This window comes from Myotis nattereri (assembly GCF_964212035.1).
Source record: "Myotis nattereri genome assembly, chromosome: 15".
Classification (NCBI taxonomy): Eukaryota; Metazoa; Chordata; class Mammalia; order Chiroptera; family Vespertilionidae; genus Myotis; species Myotis nattereri.
The window spans coordinates 31997503-32019724 of NC_138090.1; the positions used below are offsets into that span (position 1 = coordinate 31997503).

Below are 22222 nucleotides of genomic sequence, written 5' to 3' on the forward strand. Positions count from 1 at the left end.
AGGGACAATAGCACTAAGAGGCAGTAGAGTAGGCCTCAGTCCTGCAGCAGCCACGAACCCGCCTCCCAGCCTCCAGGGTCAGTTCTACAAGCCCAGCAGCAGCCTGCAGGCATCCAGAGAAGGCGGCAGGGAGTGAGGAGGAGGAGCCTGGGGCGAGGAGGCAACGCCCAGGGTTCACAGCGGGAGCAGCCACTCATTTAGGTCAGCCGAGTGGCACTCCCACTGTGGTAGCGCACTGACCACTGGGGGGCAGCTCCTGCGTTGAGCATCTGCCCCCTGGTGGTCAGTGTGTCAGTGACTGGTCAACCAGTTGGTCTGGTCGTTTAGCCGTTCGGTCACTGGGCTTTTATTATATAGGATATTATATAGGATTAGAGGCCTGGTGCACGAATGGTGGTGGTGGGGGGTCCCTCAGCCCCGCCTGCACCCTCTGCAATTTGGGACCCCTACACCTTTTTCTTATTTAGCTAACCTCTTCACATTTAAAAAAATTAACTGAAATACCACCTCCTCTAGGAAATCCTCTTTGAACAAATCTCTTTACAATCTGTATTAAGTATTTTCATAATATATCATTCTTTTTCTTTAACAGCAACTTAGAGTGGATGCAATCTGCTTCTCATTCTTGCATCTGAATTTTTTCTTCTTGCTCTTGTAATAGCAAAGCTTATCCAATTTACATTTGCCCTTCAAGGGCTTATATTTGGTTCAGTTTCTAGTTGGCTCCCTGCTTTTTTTTTTTAAGCAATAAATTCAGGTTGTGATAGCCTAACTTGTAATCAAGCCTATAGGTCTCCCTATCTGAATATTTCTATAATACCTATAATTTTAGCATACCAGAGATTGTGTTCATTTATAGAAAATAACAATAAATGTCACCTGATCATTTGCTCTTCTAGTAATATTTTATTGCAAGATGTATTATTCTAGTAATTTAACTATTATAAAACAGGCGTGCAGAAATAAATCACATTGAACAATAAAGAATGGCTCAAATATCAAAGCACAGTTCCCTTAGGGCCTCCCTTGTCCTGTGCCTCAGATATCGTAGCATATTACCCAGCTCACGTGGAACTCAGTTTCCTGTAAAATAGGAAGGGATCCCATACTCATGAAGCAGCTACTTCCACACATATTTTTTATTTAATTCCCAGCACATACTCTTTGTACTAATTGTTGGAAAATCATCCTAGCAATTGCCTCTGTTCCTCTCTGTATTGTTGCCTTACATTCTGATGTCATTACTGCGCTTTTATCAGCCACTCGCTCTAATAAGATTGTGAATTATTTAAGGGCAGAGATCATGACTTGAGCTTGTGTGTTCCCTGTCATGGTGCCTAGATAAATACTCAAATGCCATCCAGTCCAAATGACTGTGATGAGAGAGGCCCACCGTTGCTGGAGACCTCTGATTTTTATTTAAGGGGCCTCACTTGTTCTGCGCCTTCACAGAGGGGTGAGTAGTGGCTGAGGGAATTTGAGGAAACCCAGACAGAATTCTCCTCCTAAAAGATTTTGCTAAGCTGGCGCCCAGGACCACCAGGCATTTGTTCAATTAAAACCTGGACACACAGCAATAACAAAGGCACTGGTCTCCTACTGCTAATGCCTAGAGATCAAACCCCAGCCTGCAGGAACTCACCCCGGCAGTCAGGACCCGGCGCTGGATGAACCTGGGCTGGTACCCCTAACTCTGGAAAGGGAGACTTCCCGTGGCTGCAGGCTAGAGGCCCCGGACTCTGCACCACCCACCTGAACAGGTCCATAGCACAGGCTGGTCAGCAGAACAGCTTCTTTGCCTGGGATCGCAGGGAGGCATGGCCTGTTCTGTTCGCCTCACAGGGAGGCCTGTTCTGTTCACCCTGCGGGAGGCCTGGCCTGTTCACCCCACCAGTGATTGCAGGGAGACCTGTCCTGTTCGCCCTGTGATCGATCTCAGGGAGGCCTGTCCTCTTCGCCCCGTGATCGTTCCCAGGATGACCTGTTCTGTTCGCCCTGCGAGCAGTCCCGGGGAGGCCTGTTCTGTTCACCCCATGACCAATCTCGGGGAGGCCTGTTCTGTTCGGTACACGATGGATGCGGGGAGGCCTGGCCTGGCCTTTTCGCCCCCGTGATGGGTGCTGGGCTGGGGAGCATGGATCCAGGCTGCTGCTTGGCGCCTGCACACGCGCAAGTGGCCACAGGGCGGGAACATACGCTTGGCACCTGTGTCCATAGACCCGGAGTGGCCGGGGCGTTCTGGGACCCCCACTGCTCAGGGCCTAAGCGCGGGCCTACAGGCTAGGAGCGGCCTGGGTCCCAAGGATGTTCCCAGGACCCAGGCCACTCGTGCCTATGTATGCAAATTAACCGCCATCTTTGTTGGGTTAATTTGCATACTCTCCTGATTGGCTGGTTAGCATAGCGAAGGTATGGTCCATTTACATGTTTGTCTATTATTAGGCAAGATGATTTGATAATCACCATCTTAATCAAGTCATCAATTTTGCCATTGCCATAGTTAAATAATTGTATGTTTCTTAATGTAATGTTATAGGGGGAAAGAAAGGGGTTATACAACTTGACCTCTGTGGTGTTCCTGTGATGTTCTTGCTGAAAATGCACATTCTAATCGTGAGGAAATGTTCCATATATATCCAGAAGTCCACACTCTTCAAAGAATTCAATGTTGTGAAGTACAGAGACTTGGGGAGACTAAAGAGATATAGCATCCAAACATGTGATTAGATCTGGGTTTTGTAAAAAGTTTATATGAAGAGCATTGTAGGGACTACTGAGGAACTTTGGGTACATTAGATGGTGTTATTTTGTTGATTTTCTTAGATGTGGTAATGGTTTTGTGGTTAACCATATAATAGAATGTCTTTTTTTGGAGAGATAGTTTTGGAGTATTTAAGGGTCATTATAGTCTACATTGGTAAAAGTGTGTATATCATAAAGAAACAGTAGGCCTAGAAAGATATTAGCAGTTGGTGAATCTAGATAAGTAATATGTCGGTATTCAAGTATACACCTTCAATTTTGATATAGGTTTGACACTTTTCAAAATTAAAACTAAATATTTCTTTCCTTTTAGACTTATTCTTGGATAGGTGAAATAATGTAACTTTGGTTCATGTACCTCCCAAACCTACTCAAGCAGTAAGACCAGTGTTAATTATACATGTTAAATCTGGATATACCCCATGTTAGCTATAACTGTTTAGAATACTATTCAAATAACAGACAATTGCAAATTATATTATTCTTTTAAACTCCTTTCACTAAATCAGATATTTGATTAACATTGGTATTATTATTGTACTTTCCTCCTTCTTTACTGTGAAGTTTGAATGACTTAATATGTGTAAAGCATTTGAACAAAGTCTTACACATAGTGTCTACATAGTAAATATTGCTCTGCCATTCTTCATAGCCTGCCCCTCTAATTAAAGTATTTTGTGGTGGTGAAATACATGTTCCTTATAAGTGATTTTACTTGATTTTAATATTATTGGGGGTTGCTGGTGTGTTTTTCTTTGGGTATCACAAAGGCAGTGTTTTCCATGTTTGGCAGAGTAATTTTTGCAGTGGCAGATTCTTTTTAGATTTTTTTATTTTAATATTGATAGGATAATTTGTGAAGTGGCTTATTAAGGGACATATATTTTAAAGTTGTGCCAGCAGTGTTGCTCAGTAGTTGAGCGTCAACCCATGAAGTAGGATGTCATAGTTCAATTCCCTGTCAGGGCACATACCTTGGTTGCAGGCTTAATCCTCAGGCACCTGCAGGAGGCAACCAATCAATGTGTCTCACTCTGTTTCTCCTCCCTCCCTTCCACACTCTCTAAAAATCAATGGAAGAAAAATATCCTTGGGTGATGATTAACAAAACATCAAAATTAAAGTTGTTAAGTGAGGAGAAAAACTGTAGCATTGATTAAGGTGAAAATTAACTAAAATATAGTCTCTGTTGGCACAAATTAAGCCAGATTTTAAACTGTCTCTTGTTTTCAACTTTTTTTTTACATCCTCACCTGATAAAAAGAGACAAAGATGGACATTATCTTTATGTATAAAAGCCTAAGCAACCATTCGACTAGTAGCTATGATGTGCACTGATCACCAGGAGGCAGACGCTTCAACCAGTAGGTTAGCTTGCTGCTGGGGTCCGGCCGATCAGGACTGCGCAAGATAGGCCGGACATGCTCTGGACCCCTACCATCGTCCCTCCCCAGCCCTGATCATGCACCAGTGGGGTCCCTAGGCCTGGCCTGCGCCCTCTAGCAATCCAGGACCCCTCAGGGGATGTCGGAGTGCCGTTTACAGCCTAATCCCCACAGGCCAGGCCGAGGGACCCCACTGGTGCACAAATCCATGCACTGAGCCTCTAGTATAATGATAATGGGACACTACATTAAGAAAACATAACACTTCTTAATATATATGTACCCAATCAGGAAGCACTGATATATGTAAAGCAACTACTTAGAAGTAAAGGAAGAAACAGATCAAAGCACAGTCATGGTTGGGGACCTTAATACTCCATTGACAGCTCTAGGTAGATCATTCAAACAGAAAATCAATAAAGAAATATCAACCTTAAATGACACATTAGACCAGTGGTTCTCAACCTTCTGGCCCTTTAAATACAGTTCCTCATGTTGTGACCCAATCATAAAATTATCTTCATTGCTACTTCGCAACTGTACTGTTGCTACTGTTATGAATCGTAATGTAAATATCTGATATGTAGGATGGTCTTAGGCGACCCCTGTGAAAGGGTCATTCGACTGCCAAAGGGGTCGCGACCCACAGGTTGAGAACCACTGCATTAGACCAAATGGTTATAATTGACATTTACAGAGGCTTTCATCCCCTAATATCAGATTATACATTCTTCTCCAGTGCACATGAAACATTCTCACCCAGGGAACTCTTTTTTTTCTTTTCTTTTCTGTTTTTTTTTTTTTTTCTTTTTTTTTTTAAGAGAGAAAGGTGGAGAGCAACATCTATCAGCTGCCTCCCATACTCACCCAGGGACTGAACCCTCAACCTGGGTATGTGCCTTGATCAGGAATTGAACTGGTGACCTTTCATTGCAAGGGACAACACTCAACCACCTGAGCCACACCGGCCAGGGCAAGCACTATTTTTTTAAGCTAAAAATAATTCTTATGTGTGACGATTAGGTCATTATTAACACATTGTATGCGGGAAACGTGTTTACACGTTTCACGTATTTATACGTTCTACCAGTGTAGTAGAGCGCAGGACACGTATTAATACGTTTTTTATAGACTAGCGGTAGAATGCGGGTAACGTATAAATACGTAAACTAAAGTTATCGTAATTTTACTGAACGTTGCCATTTGCGCAAAAAATTAGCAAAAATGGCCCGCGCCACCTGTTAGCGCGCGATAAAAACTACCCGCAAACAATGTGTTAACTTTAGTAATTTACCGACCCTTAGGAAAAATTAATTATATCACAATAAATCAAGAAGCATGCCGAAACCGGTTTGGCTCAGTGGATAGAGCGTCGGCCTGCGGACTGAAAGGTCCCGGGTTCGATGCCGGTCAAGGGCATGTACCTGGGTTGCGGGCATATCCCCAGTTGGAGATGTGCAGGAGGCAGCTGATCGATGTTTCTCTCTCATCGATGTTTCTAACTCTCTATCTCTCTCCCTTCTTCTCTGTAAAAAATCAATAAAATATTAAAAAAAAAAAAAAAAAAAAGAAGCAAAGCAGCCATGGCATGCTGTTTAAGGCTCATAATACTATTATGGGCAAGATGGAGGAATATTAGCTGAACAGACAGACAGGTGGATATATTTTATTTTAACTGGTTAAGTAGTCAAATCATATTGCATGACGATTCTCTTAGGTCTCCAGTGTTTTGTACAGATTAATTTTTAATTGAGTTTGATGAGTACCTAGAAGGCATGCTTATGAACTTTACAGTTAGCATAAAGCCTAGGGGGTTATTTCATGCATTAAGGCTAACAGACTAAAGGATCATTAAAAAATTGAACCGCTTTCTTACATCTTACACCAAACAGCTGTTGCCCTTAAAACTCCTCCTTAGCCCCCACCTTAGGTTCTGCCTTCGCAGTTCACCCAGATTAGGTTCTGATTGGTTGGTTTCTATGCCAGTCAGCGTCTTTGGGCCTATCTCTGGGCCTGATCAAAGATGCGGGGCTGATTAGTAGCCCCTACGGAGGCCCAGAGAGAAACAGGTGTGGCTTCTGGGGAAGCCCAGAGAGAAGGAGAGAGGCAACAGCTGACCACAGAAGCTGCAGATCAGACCCTGCCTCTCTCTCTGCAGGCCTCTCTCCAGGCCTGATCCACAGGCCCCCTCGGCAGTCAGTGCTGGGTCGCTGTGCCAGCACCAGCTGCAGTCAGTGCTGGGTCACCACAGCAACCCAGCACTGACTTGCGGTGTTTGGTTGAACCTTCAGTTGTTACAGACCCTGGCTCTTTATATATTTAGATGATGAGAGATGCACGGAAATACAGAAATAGGCACAACATATCACACAAACACTGATAACAAAACTGTTAGGTAAGTGAACATCAGACAAAACAGCTTAAAGGTGAGCAGTACTATCAGAGATAAAGAGTGATTCTTCATAATGGCACAAAGGGCAGGCAGTTCATCAGAAAGTTATAACCTAAATGTGTGTGTAACATTTATAAAAATAGAATACCCAACTATTGCAGAAAATAAATTCTTTTCAAATAAAATAGACTTGTTAATGGGATAGACCAAATCCTGGGCCATAAAACAAGTACATTAAATTCAGAAGGATAGAAAGCATTCATAGTATTGTCTCAAGTCACAAAGAAATTAAATTTGGAATTAATAATAAAGATAACTTGAAAATATCCAAATAATTGGAAATTGAGAAAACTTGTAAATCACTAATGAATCAAACAAGAAATCATGGGAAATTAGCAAAAAATATTTTTTTTAATTTACAATTTATAAAATGAGACAACTCGTGTAGCAATATGTTTACAGATACATCTCAGGCAAAGGAAACTAAAGAGAAAATAAACAAATGGGACATCAAAATAAAAAGCTTCTGCGGAGCAAAAGAAATCATCAACGAACTGAAAAGAGAGCCCACTGGATGGAAGAATGTATTTGGCGATGATACATCTGATAAAGGGTTAATATCCAAAAATATATAAGGAACTCATACAATCCAATTAAAAGGAAGACAAACAATCCAATTAAAAAATGGGCAAAGGACCTAAATAGACACTCTCCAAAGTGGACATATAGATGGCCAAGAGACATGAAAAATTAGAGTCACTAATCATCAGAGAGATGCAAATTAAAATGACAATGAGGTATCACCTCACACCTGGCAGAATGGCTACCATCAACAAATGACAAGTGCTGGCAAGGATGTGGAGAAAAGGGAACCCTAGTACACTGCTGGTGGGAATGCAGACTGGTGCAGCCATTATGGAAAACAGTATGGAATTTCCCAAAATTAAACATGAAACTTCCATTTGACCCAGTGATCTCACTTGCAGGAATATATCCTAAGAAACCCAAAACACCAATCAGAAAGAAAGTATGCACCCCTATGTTCATAGCAGCACAATTTACAATAGCTAAGATTTGGAAACAGCCCAAGTGCCAATCAGTAAGTGAGTGGATAAAAAAGCTGTGGTACATTTATACCATGGAATATGCAGCAGTAACAAAGAAGGATCTCTTACCCTTTGAGGCAGCATGGAGGGACCTGGAGAGTATTATGCTTAGCAAAAATAAGCCAGTCAGAAACACAGGTACCACATGATTACACTTATGTGGAATCTAATGAACAAAATAGATCCAGAGGCATACAAGCATAGAACAGACTGGAATCTCAGAGGGAAGGGAGGGTGAATAGGAAATGATCAACCAAAGACCTTATATACAAATATGCGTAACCCATGAACACAGACAATAGACTGGTGAAGTCCTGGGGTGGGCAATGTAGGGCAGACTAGAAGGGGTTAATGAGGGAAAACAGGGAACATATACTTTCAATAATAAAGATTTAAATAAATAAAGTTTATAAAATGCAACATACCAGAATTGGAATTAAGCTTAAGCATTGCTACTGAGGGAAAATTTCATGCCTTTAAGTACATACATTAGAAAACAAGAATGTTTTAAAATCAGTATTCTAAACTGCCAGCTTAAGCTAGAAAAAAAAGGAAATTTAGTCCAAAAGTAGCAGAAGGAAGAAAAATTTTAAAAGCAAAAAACAAAATAGTAGAAACAAGCCAAAATATATATAACATCAACAAAGCCAGGAGTTAGTTCTTTGAAAATTTTCATGAAATTAATAAGCCCTAATCAAGACTGATCAAGACAAAAAGGAAGACCCAAATCACCAATATCAGTTGGTTTGGAGCGTCGTCCTGTACAATAAAATGTTGCATGTTCGATCCCCAGTGGGTCGGGAGGCAACTGTTCCATGTTTCTCTCTCACATTTCTCCCTCTCTCTCTCAAAAATCAAACATATACTTGGGTGAGGAATTTTTTTTAATTGAAGCTTTGGCCTGGGTTTGCTCAGTAGTTAGAGTGTCAACCTGCACACCACAGGGTCTCTGGTTCGATTTCTCATCAAGGGCATGTACCTGAGTTGCAGGTTTGCTCCCTCCCCCTTTCCTCCTCCTCACTCTCTGAAAAACAGTGCAAAAAAAAGATCCCCAGGTGAGGATTAACAACAACAAAAGAAAGTAGACATCACTATAGGTCCTAAAAGAATATGAAAATATTGTGAGTAGTGTCAATAAATTTGACATCTTAGATAAGTTCCTTGGAAAATACAACTTTCCTAATCTAACACAACAGGAAATAAAATCTTTAAAAAAAGAAAAGCTGTTAAAGAAATTGAAACTGTAATTAGAAATCTCTCAAAGAAAATTCTAGACTGTTTGCTTTACTGATAAATTCTACCACTTAAGGAAGAAATAATTTTACCAGTCTTAACACAAATTCTTTGAGAGAATAAAGGTAGAGGAATACTTCCTAACCGAGGCAACCTGATGATGTCATTACAAGAAAAGAAAATTACAGCTCACCATCTCCCATGAACACACATGTAAAAGTTCTTAACACAATATTAGCAGTGGAAGCTAGCAATTCATAAAAAGGAGAGTACATAATGACAAAGTCACGTTTATCTCAGGAATGCAATGCTGTTTGAACATTTGAAAATCATTAGTAATTTACTACCTTACCAGATAAAGGAGAAAAACTGCAATTCCAAAAGATAGAACAGGCGTTTGATAAAATTCAACACCCATTTATCAACAATAAGAAATGGGAGGGAGCACTAGTCAGTTTTGCTCAGTGGATAGAGCAATGGCCTGCGGACTGAAGGGTCCCAGGTTTGATTCCAGCCAAGGGCACATGCCCGGGTTGCGGGCTTGATCCCCAGTCGGGGGCGTGCAGGAGGCAGCCAATCAATGATTCTCTCTCATCATTGATGTTTCTATCTCTCTCTCCCTCTTCCTTCCTCTCTGAAATCAATAAAGAAATATATTTAAAAGAAAGAAACAAATGGGAGGGAATCCTAAATTTGATCAGTGAAATGAAAAAGCTTACATAATGGTGAAATAATGAATGCATTTCCCTTGGGATAAAGAATAAAAAGCAAAGGCAAAATTGTCTCAATATTTTATTTAATGTTGTAGAGGTCCTCAATTCAGTAAGACAAGAAAATGAAAGATTTAAAGAATGAAAAGGAAGAACTAAAAGTATTTGAAGGTGACATAATTTGTACATAGAAAATGCAAAGGGCCCTGGCCAGTTATCTCAGTGGGTAGAGCATTGACCTGGGGACTGAAGGATCCCGGGTTCTATTCAGGTCAATGGCACATGCCTGGGTCTGGGGCTCAATCCCCACTAGGGGGTGTGCAGGAAGCAGCCAATCCATGATTCTCCCTCTTCCTCTCTGAAATCAATAAAAATATCTTTTTTTAAAAAATGCAAAAGAATATTCAAACCACTCGAATGAATACATGAATTTAGTATGGTAAGGAGATAAGTGGTAAATATACAACAATCAACTGTAAACCCATGGACATGGACAATGGGTATTGAAGGCCAAGGGATGGGGAGGAGTAATTGGTTGAGGGGGGCAAATGGGAGACATCTGCAATAGTGTCAAATTTTTTAATAAAAAGGTAAAATAATGCCCTGGCCAATGAGCTTAGTAGTTAAAGCATCAGCCCTCACACTGAAGTGTCGCAGGTTCGATTTCTAGTCAGGGGTGGATACCTGGGTTTCAGGTTCAGTCCCCAGCCCTAGTTGGGGTGAGTACAAAAGGCAACCAATCCATGTGTCTCTCTCACATCAATGTCTCTCTCTCTCTCTCTCTTTACACACCCCCCGCCCCTCACCTTCCACTCTCTCTAAAAATCAATGGAAAAAATATCCTCTGGTGAGATTTAAGTAAATAAATGAATGAATAAAATCAACTGTATTTCTACTTGTATACCATGATGATATGTATATCTATTCTAGTACAGACGGGTTGGCAAATTTGTGAACCAAATTTGACCAGCCTCCTATTGGAACACACCAACACTCATTTACATGTAGTCTATGGCTGCTTTTACAACAACAGTTGAGTAGTTTCAACAGATCGTATGACCTGAAAAGCCTAAATATCATATTAACTATCTGGCCACTTACAGATAAAGTTTGCTGACACCTGATTTAGAACAGATTATTGGGAAATTAAATGTAACATGCAGCACAGCTTACAATAGTATCAGTAACATCAGGTGCCAGGAATGCATATAACAAAAGATATTTTTAAACCTCTACAACAGTAGTTTTCAATGGAGGGGAATTTTACCTTCCATCCTCAGGAGACATTTGGTAATGTGTGGACATATTTTTGGTTTTCACAGCTGGAGGCTATCACTGGTATCTAGTGGGTAGAAGCCAGGGATACCACTTAACATCCTACAATGCATAAGACAACCCCTCATAACAAAGAATTATCTGGCCCAAAATGTCAGTAGTGCTGAAGTTAAGAACACTGCTCTACGTCGGCCTGCGGACTCAAGGGGGTCCTAAGTTCGATTCTGGTCAGGGCACATGCCGGGATTGCGGGCTCGATCCCTAGTAGGTGGTGTGCAGGAGGCAGCCAGTCAGTGATTCTCCCTCATCATTGATGTTCATATCTCTCTCCCTTCCTCTCTCAAATCAATAAAAAATCCTGTATAATAAAAGCCTAATGTGCTATGTGTCCTACTGTTCGACCAGTTGCTATGACGTGCACTGACCACCCGGGGGCAGATCCTCCGACTGGTAGGTTAGCTTGCTGCTGGGATCTGGCTGATCGGGACTGGGTGAGAAGGGCTAGACACACCCTGGAGTCCTCCTTCGGCCCCTTCCCGGTGGCGTCCCTCAGCCTGGCCTGTGCCTTCTTGCAATCCAGGACTCCTCGGGGGATGTTGGAGAGCTGGTTCCAGCCCAATTCCTGCAGGCCAAGCTGAGGGACTCTACCAGTGCATGAATTCATGCACTGGGCCTCTAGTATATATATATATATATATATATATATATATATATATATATATATATATATATATCTTTGTTGACCAATGGACTCAAAAGTTCCCTGGTTCGATTCCGGTAAAGGACACATGCCCGGGTTGCGAGCTCAATCCCCAGTAAGAGGTGTGTAGAAGGTAGCCGATGAATGATTCTCTGTCATTGACGTTTCTATCTCCCTCCCTCTACCTCTCTGAAATCAATAAAATATATATATTTAAAAAAAAACAAAACACTACAATGAAAACCACAAACCATTGCTGAGAGAAATTAAAGATCTAAATCAATGGAGAGTTAATCCATGCTTATGGCTTGGAAGATTCACTATTTTTAAGATGACGTTTCTCCCAAAATTGATTTACAGACTGAACCTAACCCTGATCAAAATCTCATCAGACATTTTTAAAATAGCAATTGACATGCTGATTCTAATACTTATATGGAAGTAAAAACGTAGAATTATAAAAATAATCTTGAAGAAGAAAGCTTTAGATTGTTACTCAATTTCAAGATTTACTATAAAGTTATAGTAATCAGAACAGTGAATTATTGCCACAAATACATCAGGAATAAAGAATAAAAAAATAGACTCACTTAAATCCTGATTTAAAATAAAGAGGGCCACTGTGGCTCTGTTGGTTGAGCATCATCCCATGCATCAGAAGGTTGCTATTTTGATTACAGGTCAGGACATGCCTGCTTTGCCAGTTGGATCCCCCAGTAGGGGACGTGCAGGAGGCAGCAAATAGATGTTTCTCTCTCCCCCTCTCTTCCTCTTTCTCTAAAAATCAATAAGAATATTAAGTAAAATTAAGATGCCAGTGCAGTACAGTGGAGAGGGGAATATCTTTTTTTTATTAATTTGAGTGAGAGAAACATCGATTTGTTCTGTTTATTTATGCATTCATTGGTTGTTTTTTGTATATGCCTTCCTAGGAAATCAAACCTGAATTTGGTTCACAGGCCATAGTTTGCCAACCTGTTTGTGCTAGAATCAGCCCGCAGACACATGTGGGAGGCAACCAATGTGACTTTCTCACATGTATGTTTCTGTCTCTCCCCCTCCCTTCCACTCTCTAAAAATCAATAGAAAAAATATCCTCAGGTAAGGATTAACAACAACAAAAGAGTAGATTGATGATACATTTCTGTGCGGTAGACTGGTGAAAATGAAAGTGGTGAGAGAAGAGGTAGGCAGATAAGGAGAAGGCCATATAAACTGAGGTGTGTAGGTAGTTTGAACTTTTATCTTTAGAGCAGTGGAAAGCTCACATTGTAGTAATGTGATTATACTTATATCTCATAAAAATATTATTCTGATTACCATCTTTAGATTGGATTTAGGGGTGGGAGAAGGGCTATAGAAATATTTATATTTTGTTGTACATGCTTCCTAGAGAAAACCTGCATAGATGAAATAGTAAGAAGAGAGCACAGCATATGAAAATTTAATGATTGCCCTGGCCGGTGTGGCTCGGTTGGGTGTCATCCTGTGCACTGAAAAGTTGTCAGTTTTGTTCCTGGTCGGTGCACATGCTTGGGTTTGGGGCTCGATCCCCAGTGGGGTATGTGTAGGAGGCAGCTGATTCATGTTCTGCTCTCACATCAATGTCTCTCTCTCCCTTTCCCTCTCTCTAAAAAAAATCAATAAAAATATTTTTTAGAAAGAAAAGTGAATGATCCATGAGTACTGTAGAAACTTAAGGAAGAAAGAAGATTGATATAAACTAGCATAACAAAAAATTGGGTCCTTTCTAGGGATTTATTACTTGGCTTTACCAAAGCTCTTGTGGTTGCTTTAGGCAGATTGCAGCCCCCAACAGTGCCATCCTGAGTAGAAGCATTAAAATGGACTAATGTCCATTGTCTGTTGTCTTGGAAATACTGTGAAAGCACATCATAGACCTATCTGCTGATTTGGCTATTTGTGCATATACTTGGAATTAAAATAATTGAACCTTAATGTTGGTGTAGAATGTACCATTTCTGCTACTTCTTTATCTCATGTGGGTCCCTGCTATGTCGTCCACATAACTGCTTATGACAGTATTGCACGTTAGAAAAATTTTTGCATCTAGGATGCTGGATTATATATATGGCATGCTTTTTTCCTGTATAGTATTATCAAAGATTTCTCAAACTAATTTTTGTTACACTTTCATTAATTTCCAGCATTATTAATATGTATAAGTGATACAAGAGGGTGATGAAAATTATCATTAAATTGGTACGTTACTTTATATAACTTAAAGGTTTAAATTTTTAAAAAAGATTTTTTTGTCATTAAAATAATCTCTTTAAGCTGGAAGCTCCTTGACATCCTTTGGAACAGAAACATCAAACAGCAGTACCCTGTCCCAAAGTAGTGCAGTTGGTTCTGCCTTTACACAGGATACAAGATCTGTAAAAACACAGTTATCTCAAGGTAAGCTGTTTTTTTCTTTCAAATATTTCCATTCTAAACTTCTATACTGGTTTTATCTTTCTCTGAATGTAAGAATTTTTGCAGTTTGTAATGACCTGTATGATTTTTATTTGGTTCTTTTAAATTTTTTCTCCTAATTGCTGTTGCAATAAGTATATTGTTGAATGACTTCCACTATTTAGACTTTTTCCAGTCTTAGATAATAAAACTGAAGCAGTGACCTTTCTGTAAGTTTGACAATTTTTTGCAAAGCAAGTGTAATATAAATTGTATGATTATACTTAAATATATCAAATTAATCCTGGAGTCACCACTGAAAATGAACTCTCCTTGATGAATTTAAAATAACAGCTGAAAAAAAACAAACTGTTCATTAAGCTCTTGCATCTTTCCTAGCATCCTTACAGGATCTAGAGCAATGATCAGTGGGTTTGCTGCAAGAATTTTTAAAACACAATACCTGACTATTTAATCAGGGGCACTGGCCTCTTTTCCCTTAAATTGTCAAATGGAAAAAAAAAATGACAACAACCAACACAACAATAGCCATTTGGTATGAATGAATTAAAATTATATAGTACCTGGGTGTTTGTTTGTTTTGGTGTGCCACAGAATTTTGGTAGTTTATGTGTACCATGAGATGAAAAAGGTTGAAAACTGCTGATCTAGAGCAATGCTTCTCAGTGTAGACCACCCACAACCGAATCATCTTGAGTACTGTACTTAAAAATATAGATCTTGAGAACTGCTACATCAGAACCCTTTTAGAGTCAGCATTTAACAAGCTTCTTTTTTTTTTAAATATATTTTATTGACTTTTTACAGAGAGGAAGGGAGAGAAATAGAGAGTTAGAAACATCGATGAGAGAGAAACATCGATCAGCTGCCTCCTGCAAACCCCCTACTGGGGATGTGCCCACAACCCAGGTACATGCCCTTGACCGGAATCGAACCTGGGACCCTTCAGTCCGCAAGCCGACGCTCTATCCACTGAGCCAAACCAGTTTCGGCTTAACAAGCTTCTTAAACTACCCTGTTCTTTTTCTTTTCTAAATTATATTTTCCCCTCACCCAGTCTTACAGCCTTCAGTGGTCCCAAGTTTCCATATCTATTTTTATCTGTTGCCAAAGCAAATGTTATTGGCTTCATTGCTTTATATAGATGTTTACTTTTAAATAAAACAATGTGAAGTCGTTTCAGAAAGATGCCATAATCACAGGACAATATTTTAAAAATCTATTGAGAATAAAAATCAAGCTAATGCTAAACATAATCTCTCTTACTGTAGATATTTTGAAATAGTTGTAGTTACTGTTACTCATTGATTTAAAATAACTTAATTTTTAAACATTTAAAGATTTGTTGTAGATTAATTAGAAATATAGTAAACATAAGGAAAAAATTAAAATGCCCACAATCTCTACCCAGAAATAACAAATATTTGTATTTTGATGTACATGCTTCCAGACTTTTTTGTAGGTTAATTTAAGTGTGTATTTGTGTGTATGTGTATTAGTTTGTTATTTTAGTTGTTAAGCTTTTTAAGCATTGGTTTCCTAAACTATAAAATGGGACTTTACTGGTAACTAACAGGCTTACTATGAGGATTAATTTTTTTAAATATATACAGTGCCATTAGTATCATAGTACCTAGCACATAGAACATGATCAGTAAATGTTAGCTATCTTAATGAATAGCCAACTTTAACCTTAATATGGAAGCACCAGAAGAATTCTTATTAAATCATAAATAAGGATGCCTATCATCATTGCTATTCAGCATTGTTCTGGAATTTTTAGCTAAATCTGGAACACATGAAAAAGAAATGAGGCATAGTTATTAAAATTAGCATTATTTGTCAGTGCTATGACTTACTACTTGGAATTAAGAATTCACTAAATAACCTAGAACTAATAAAGGGCTTAAATTAGAAGGAAAAGATAAAGTAATGCACAAAAATCAATCATTGTTCTAAAACCTTACCTACTAATTATGTAATGGGGATAAAAGATGATGTTCACAATAATGAGAAAATATGTAAAAAATACATACTAAGAAATAAGACCGCCCTAGCTGATTTGGCTCTCTGAGTAGAGTGTTGGCCTGTGGACTGAAGGATCCCAGGTTCAATTCCGGTCAAGGGCACATGCCTGGGTTGCAAGCTTTGTCCCCAGTGGGGGGTGTGCAAGAGGCAGCTAATCAATGATTCTCTCTCATCATTGATGTTTCTATCTCTATCTCCTGCTCCCTTCCTCTCTGAAATCAATAAAATATTTTTTTTTAAAAAAAAAAAAAAGGGAAGAAAAAGAAATAAGACCAATTTCTATGTTGAAAACAAAATATAATAGAGCAGTGGTTCTCAACCTTCCTAATGCCGTGACCCTTTAATACAATTCCTCATGTTGTGGTGACCCCCAATTTCATTGTTATAAATTGAACATAATTAAAGCATAGTGATTAATCACAAAAACAATATGTAATTATATATGTGTTTTCCGATGGTCTTAGGTGACCTCTGTGAAAGGGTCATTCGACCCCCAAAGGGGTTGCGACCCACAGGTTGAGAACCGCTGTAATAGAGGGATCTAATAACATAATGCAATTAGAGAATTATTTTATTCCTAGACACAGAGATAAAGTATTGGGAAGGCTTTACTTGTCATATTAATTAAGTTTATTGTAATTTCAATAAGTCTAAGTGGAATGGTATGAGAACTTAATAAAACAGATACACATACTATCTTAAAAATAAATGTGGAAGTATAGACATATCTAAAAAATAAAAAGCAGTGAAATAGGGCTTTCCTACTCAATAATCTATTCATAAAATAAAACAGTGCAGGAATAAATTAAGAGATGAATGGAATAAAAATCAGGAACAGATCCAAGTATAAATACGTAATTAGTATATGATTGAGATATTATTTTTAAATTAGAAAAAGGGAAGCTGTTTAATAAATGATATTGGGACAGACAACTGCCTGGTCATTTGGGGAAAATAACTAGATTCCTTCTCTCTTACTTAGGACTAAATTAAATTTTAAATACAAATTTTTTAAAGTACGTATCTATATATATAAAAGCCTAAGTGACTATTACCAGTCAACCGGTCGCTATGACGTGCACTGACCACCAGGGGGCAGACACTCAGTACAGGAGCTGCCCCCCGGTGGTCGGTGTGCTCCAACAGCGGGAGCACTGCTCAGCTGACTGATGGGCACCAGACGCTGGGCTCACAGCTGGCAAGCGCAGCTGTGGTGGCATGAGCTTTTCCTGCCTCCACTGCAGCACTACCAAGCAATGGCGGCAGGCACAGCGGGAACAGGATGAGCAGGAGCAGCACAGCATCTGGCCCGGGCTTGGGCTCCTCCCTGGCCACCTGCCCCTTCACACAGTATTACATCCCTGCAGGGATCGGGTTGAAACCAGCAGTCCGACATCCACTGAGAGGGCACAGGCCAGGCTGATGGACCCCACCATCCGTGCACTGGGCCTCTAGTTTATTGTAAGAAAGAGATATATTTATATAAAGAATGACAGCCCTGGCTGGTGTGGCTTAGTCAAGGGGACGTGCCTGGGTATTTGGTTTGTTCCCCGTCCCCTGGTTGGCGTGAGTGTGGGAGGCAACCAGTCCCTCTCTCTTTCTCCCTCTCTCTCTCTTCCTCTCACTCTCTCTCTCTGTTCTTCTCTCCCTCCCTTCCACTCTCTCTGAAAAGCAGTGGAAAAATATCCTCTAGTAAGGATTAACAAAACAATAACAAGGCTGAGGTGGCCTCGGAATCTGCATTTTTACCACCAATAATTTCCGAATTTTACAAAATTAGAACATCTAGAATTTTAACTGATATCAGTATGTGAAGATGTCTCAAGGGGTGTGTTTTTATTATGCTGAAATGGCTATTGTATGTATTCCTAATAATATGTCTAGTATCACCTGTATTTCTCTATTTATAACAAAATTGCCATCATGGCTAGTAGATTTTAATTACAAAGTATACAACAAATGAGATGTTGTGATTGCTCTATCACTTGTGGTTCTTTAATACTTGTCATGGGGTCTTTTCTCAAAGAAAAACCTGATAAAGTAAATTTTATAAACTTAGAAGAATGTAGTATTGTAACATTAACTAAACAATAGGATTTTCAAAAAACTTAACACTTATTTTATAAATTAAATCTCTTTAGAAGATCATAAGTAATGACAAAATGTCTTCTGATAGGCCAAAACTTATATAAACCTCCATGATTTCCCAGAATATACAGTGTTTTTGTTAATGGCAGAGTAAACTTTGGTATTAATGGCTGGAAATGGTACATATTTGCAATTGCCTACTTTAGATAACCATAATCTTGGGGAGTATCCTATATAATAAAAGCCTAATGTGCAAATCGACCGAACGGCAGAACAACCAGTCACTATGACGCGCACTGATCACCAGAGGGCAGATGCTTAACACAGGAGCTGCCCTCAGGCCCCAGGCCAGCCAAGGCCAGCAGGAAGCCACACAGATCGGCCCTGATCGCCGGCCAGGCCTACGGACCCTACCCATGCTTGAATTTCATGCATTGGGGTTCTAGTTACTAATTGTTCCCTGAAGCATCTAGTGAACAATAACCAATGCTTTGTCAGCATTCACTGGTTCACCAATTGTTGACATTTGCAGCATATATGGGAATTTTTTATTTTTTTTAAATGAGCATAATTTTTTTAAACAAAAAATTTGGTGCAGTATCATGGGATATGAGAGCACCTTGAACAGAGATTTATCGCAAATATAGGGACAAAAAATATGCTGGGAGCACCCGATGTTGCATTCTTCTGTTCATATTGTAACTGTATTATGAAGCTCTGACCTCAAAAGGAAAAATGGAATTTGTAAATACAAAATCTATATTAAGTAAAAATTGACAAGAAATGTTTTAAATGGCAAGGAATTATTATCACTACTGTGTAATTACCTGAAGGGTTTATTTGTTGCTGGCCTTTTTGTTGTTAATCCTTACCCGAGGATATTTTTCCATTGCTCTTTTAGAGAGAGTAGAAGAGAGAGGGTAAGACAGAGAAGCATTGATGTGAGACAAACACATTGATTGGTTGCCTCCTGCAGTGCCCTAGCCAGGGCCCAGACCGGGGAGAAGCCTGCAACCAAGGTACATGCCCTTGACCAGAATCGAACCCAGGACATGTTGGTCCGCAGGTTGACACTCTATCCATTGAGCCAAACTGGCTAGGGCTGTTGCTGGCCTTTTAAGTATTGATGTTTAATTTACCCAAGCCCCTAAAGTATTGAAGAACTTCACTTAACTTTCTAGTTCTTCACTTTATTTATAATAGTAATTTATTGGAGATAATGCCTATAGATATAAAGGTAATCGAAAATATTAAAGCTTCTGGAAATAATGGCCGAAGTATCAATAGAATCTTGTGGTTATGGTTATTGGTATAAACCCACATCTGACCAACAGCATGAACTTTGATAACATTCCTGGGGAATCTTGTACCAGGCAGAAATTTTTGAAAAACTTATTTAACCTTATTTCAATAGGTAGAAATTCAGATAAAATTCCAGAGTATTTTGTTGTTGTTGCTTTTAACTAACCTAGTGACCACCAGCCCACTAAAGATAATCAGTTTTAAACTCTGGTCTAGTAAGTGGAAGAATTCAAATTTGTGCTAAGGATTTGAATTGGTAGAAATAAAATAAGACATTTTTTTAGCATCTAGGTTATTTTGAAATCCCCAAAGGATAGGGTAGTTTCTTATCTTTTGGTTACGTTTTAGGTCGTTCAAGCCCTCAGTTAGATCCTTTGAGAAAAAGCCCTACCATGGAACAAGCAGTACAGACCGCCTCGGCCCACTTACCTGCTCCAGCACCTGTTGGGAGAAGGAGCCCTGTATCAACCAGGCCTTTACCATCTACCAGCCAAAAAGCAATAGAGAATCAAGAGCACAGGCGAGGTAGAACTTGAGCTATTTACTAATTCCTTAATTGACTCATCAACATTTTCCATTCACCTTATTTTCATTAAAAAGATAAACTTTATATGAATGATCCTAGAAGGTTTAAACTGAACTTGATAGAATGTTCATTCTTTCAAATTTGGCTCAAAATAGTGATGGTGGTGGGGGTATAGATTTGGAGGGTTTTTTGTTTTGTTTTCTCATTTCTAACTTAACAGAAATTTTTGATTATGTGTCCTGAGTTAATGTGTTATTCTGTATGTCTTATAGCTGATATACACAAAGTTTCAAGACCAGAAAATGAGCAACTCAGAAATGATAGCAAGAGACAAATAGGTAAGTAACTTGAATTTAAAAGCCATATTTTATGCTTCTCAATAGAGACAATATTTGAAATGTGTGGTGAGTAATTGCTTTAAAAAAAATGAATTGTGGCCCCAGCCAGGTTGCTCAGTTGGTTGGAGCATCATCCCTTGCACCAAAAGGATTGCAGGTTTGATTTCCAGTTAGGGCCCATACCTGGTTGTGGGTTTGATCCCCAGTAGGGTTGAGAATAGGAGGCAACCAATCAACATTCTCCCTCTCTCCCTCCCTCCCTCCCTCCCTGTCTTTCTTTTTTTCTTTTTCTTTTTTTAAATATATTTTATTGATTTTTTACAGAGAGGAAGGGAGAGGGACAGACAGTTAGAAACATTGATGAGAGAGAAACATCAATTAGCTGCCTCCTGCACACCCCCCAATGGGGATGTGCCCGCAACCAAGGTACATGCCCTTGACCGGAATCGAACCTGGGACCCTTCAGTCGGCAAGCCGACGCTCTATCCACTGAGCCAAACCAGTTAGGGCCCTCCCTGTCTTTCTAAAAATCAATAAAAATAAAAAATATTCTCTGGTAAAGATTTTTAAAAAAAAGAACGGTAAGGGTTGGTAGCTAGCTATAGCATGGGAGTTTCATTGTGGTAGCAGAAACAGGTTGTTTTTCTTTTTTTAAAAAAATATATTTTTTATTGATTTTTTACAGAGAGGAAGGGAGAGGGATAGAGGAGTTAGAAACATCGATGAGAGAGAAACATTGATCAGCTGCCTCCTGCACACCCCCTACTGAGGATGTGCCCACAACCAAGGTACATGGCCTTGACCGGAATCGAACCTGGGACCCCTCAGTCCGCAGGCCGACGCTTTATCCACTGAGCCAAACCGGTCAGGGCAGGTTGTTTTTCTTTAAATGTTTTTATTGATTTCAGATAGGAAGGGAGAGGGAGATGAGAGAGAATCATTGATCAGCTGCCTTCCTGCACCCCCACACTGGATCAAGCCTGCAACCCAGGTATATGCCCTGACCAGGAATCAAACCATGACCTCCTCAGTTCAAACACTGAGTCACGCCTGCTGGGCAGAACAGTTTTTTCATAATTTTTGGTGTTAGTTATGCAGATCTACCAAGAAATGAGTACATGCAAAAACTGTTGAAATCTGAATGAGATCTGTAATGTAGTTAATTATATTGTGCCAATGACAATTTTCCTGGTTTTGATAATATACAGTAGGTAACTAAATTGTTAGCTTTGGAGGGGAGGCTGGGTGAGGTAGGACCATTTTTTCAGAGTTTTTGTTGATTTTTTGGGGGGGGGGAATCTTGTAAATATTTTAAAATAAAAGTTTTTTTAAGCATCATCACATTTCTGAAATAAAACCTACTTGATGATAGGCGACATTGTTGTATGGCTTTCTCTTTTGTATTATCTTTTACTAGAGGCCCGGTGCACAAAAATTTGTGCACTCGGGGGGGAGGGGGGGTCCCTCAAACCGACCTGTGCCCTCTCGCAGTCTGGGAACCCCTTGAGAGATAACGACCTGCTGGCTTAGGCCTGCTCCCGGGTGGCAGAGGGCAGGCCCAATCCCTAGGTGCAGCCCCTGATTGGGCTCAGAGCAGGGCCGATTGGGGAGTTGGGGCTCCGCCCCCTGTCATGCAAAGAGCAGGGCGGATTGAGAGGTTGCGATGCCACCCCCAGTCATGCTCAGGGTAGGGCCGATTGGGGGGTTGTGGCGCCACACCCTGTCACGCACAGAGCAGGGCCAATCGGGGGGTTGGGGCGCTGCCCCCTGTCCCGCACAGAGCAGGGCCCATCAGGGGGTTGGGGAGCTCCCCCCTGTCACGCACAGAGCAGGGCCCATCAGGGGGTTGGGGAGCTCCCCCCTGTCACGCACAGAGCAGGGCCCACCAGGGGTTTGAGGAGCTCCCCCCTGTCACTCACAGAGTAGGGTCGATAGGG

General features: G+C 40.1%; 1 protein-coding gene across 6 annotated transcripts in view; it reads left to right on the forward strand.

The window, feature by feature from the left end:
- LSM14A (LSM14A mRNA processing body assembly factor) overlaps positions 1-22222 on the forward strand; it is a 151293-nt gene that overhangs the window by 35016 nt on the left and 94055 nt on the right. For 4 of the 6 annotated variants that reach the window (XM_081107877.1, XM_081107876.1, XM_081107875.1 and 1 more), the window contains exons 4-6: positions 13863-13985; positions 19770-19946; positions 20220-20285. In XM_081107877.1, the coding sequence (XP_080964003.1) occupies positions 13863-13985; positions 19770-19946; positions 20220-20285 (366 nt within the window). The remainder of the gene's footprint in view (positions 1-13862; positions 13986-19769; positions 19947-20219; positions 20286-22222) is intronic. The other 2 variants (XM_081107879.1, XM_081107878.1) reach the window with 1 other exon arrangement.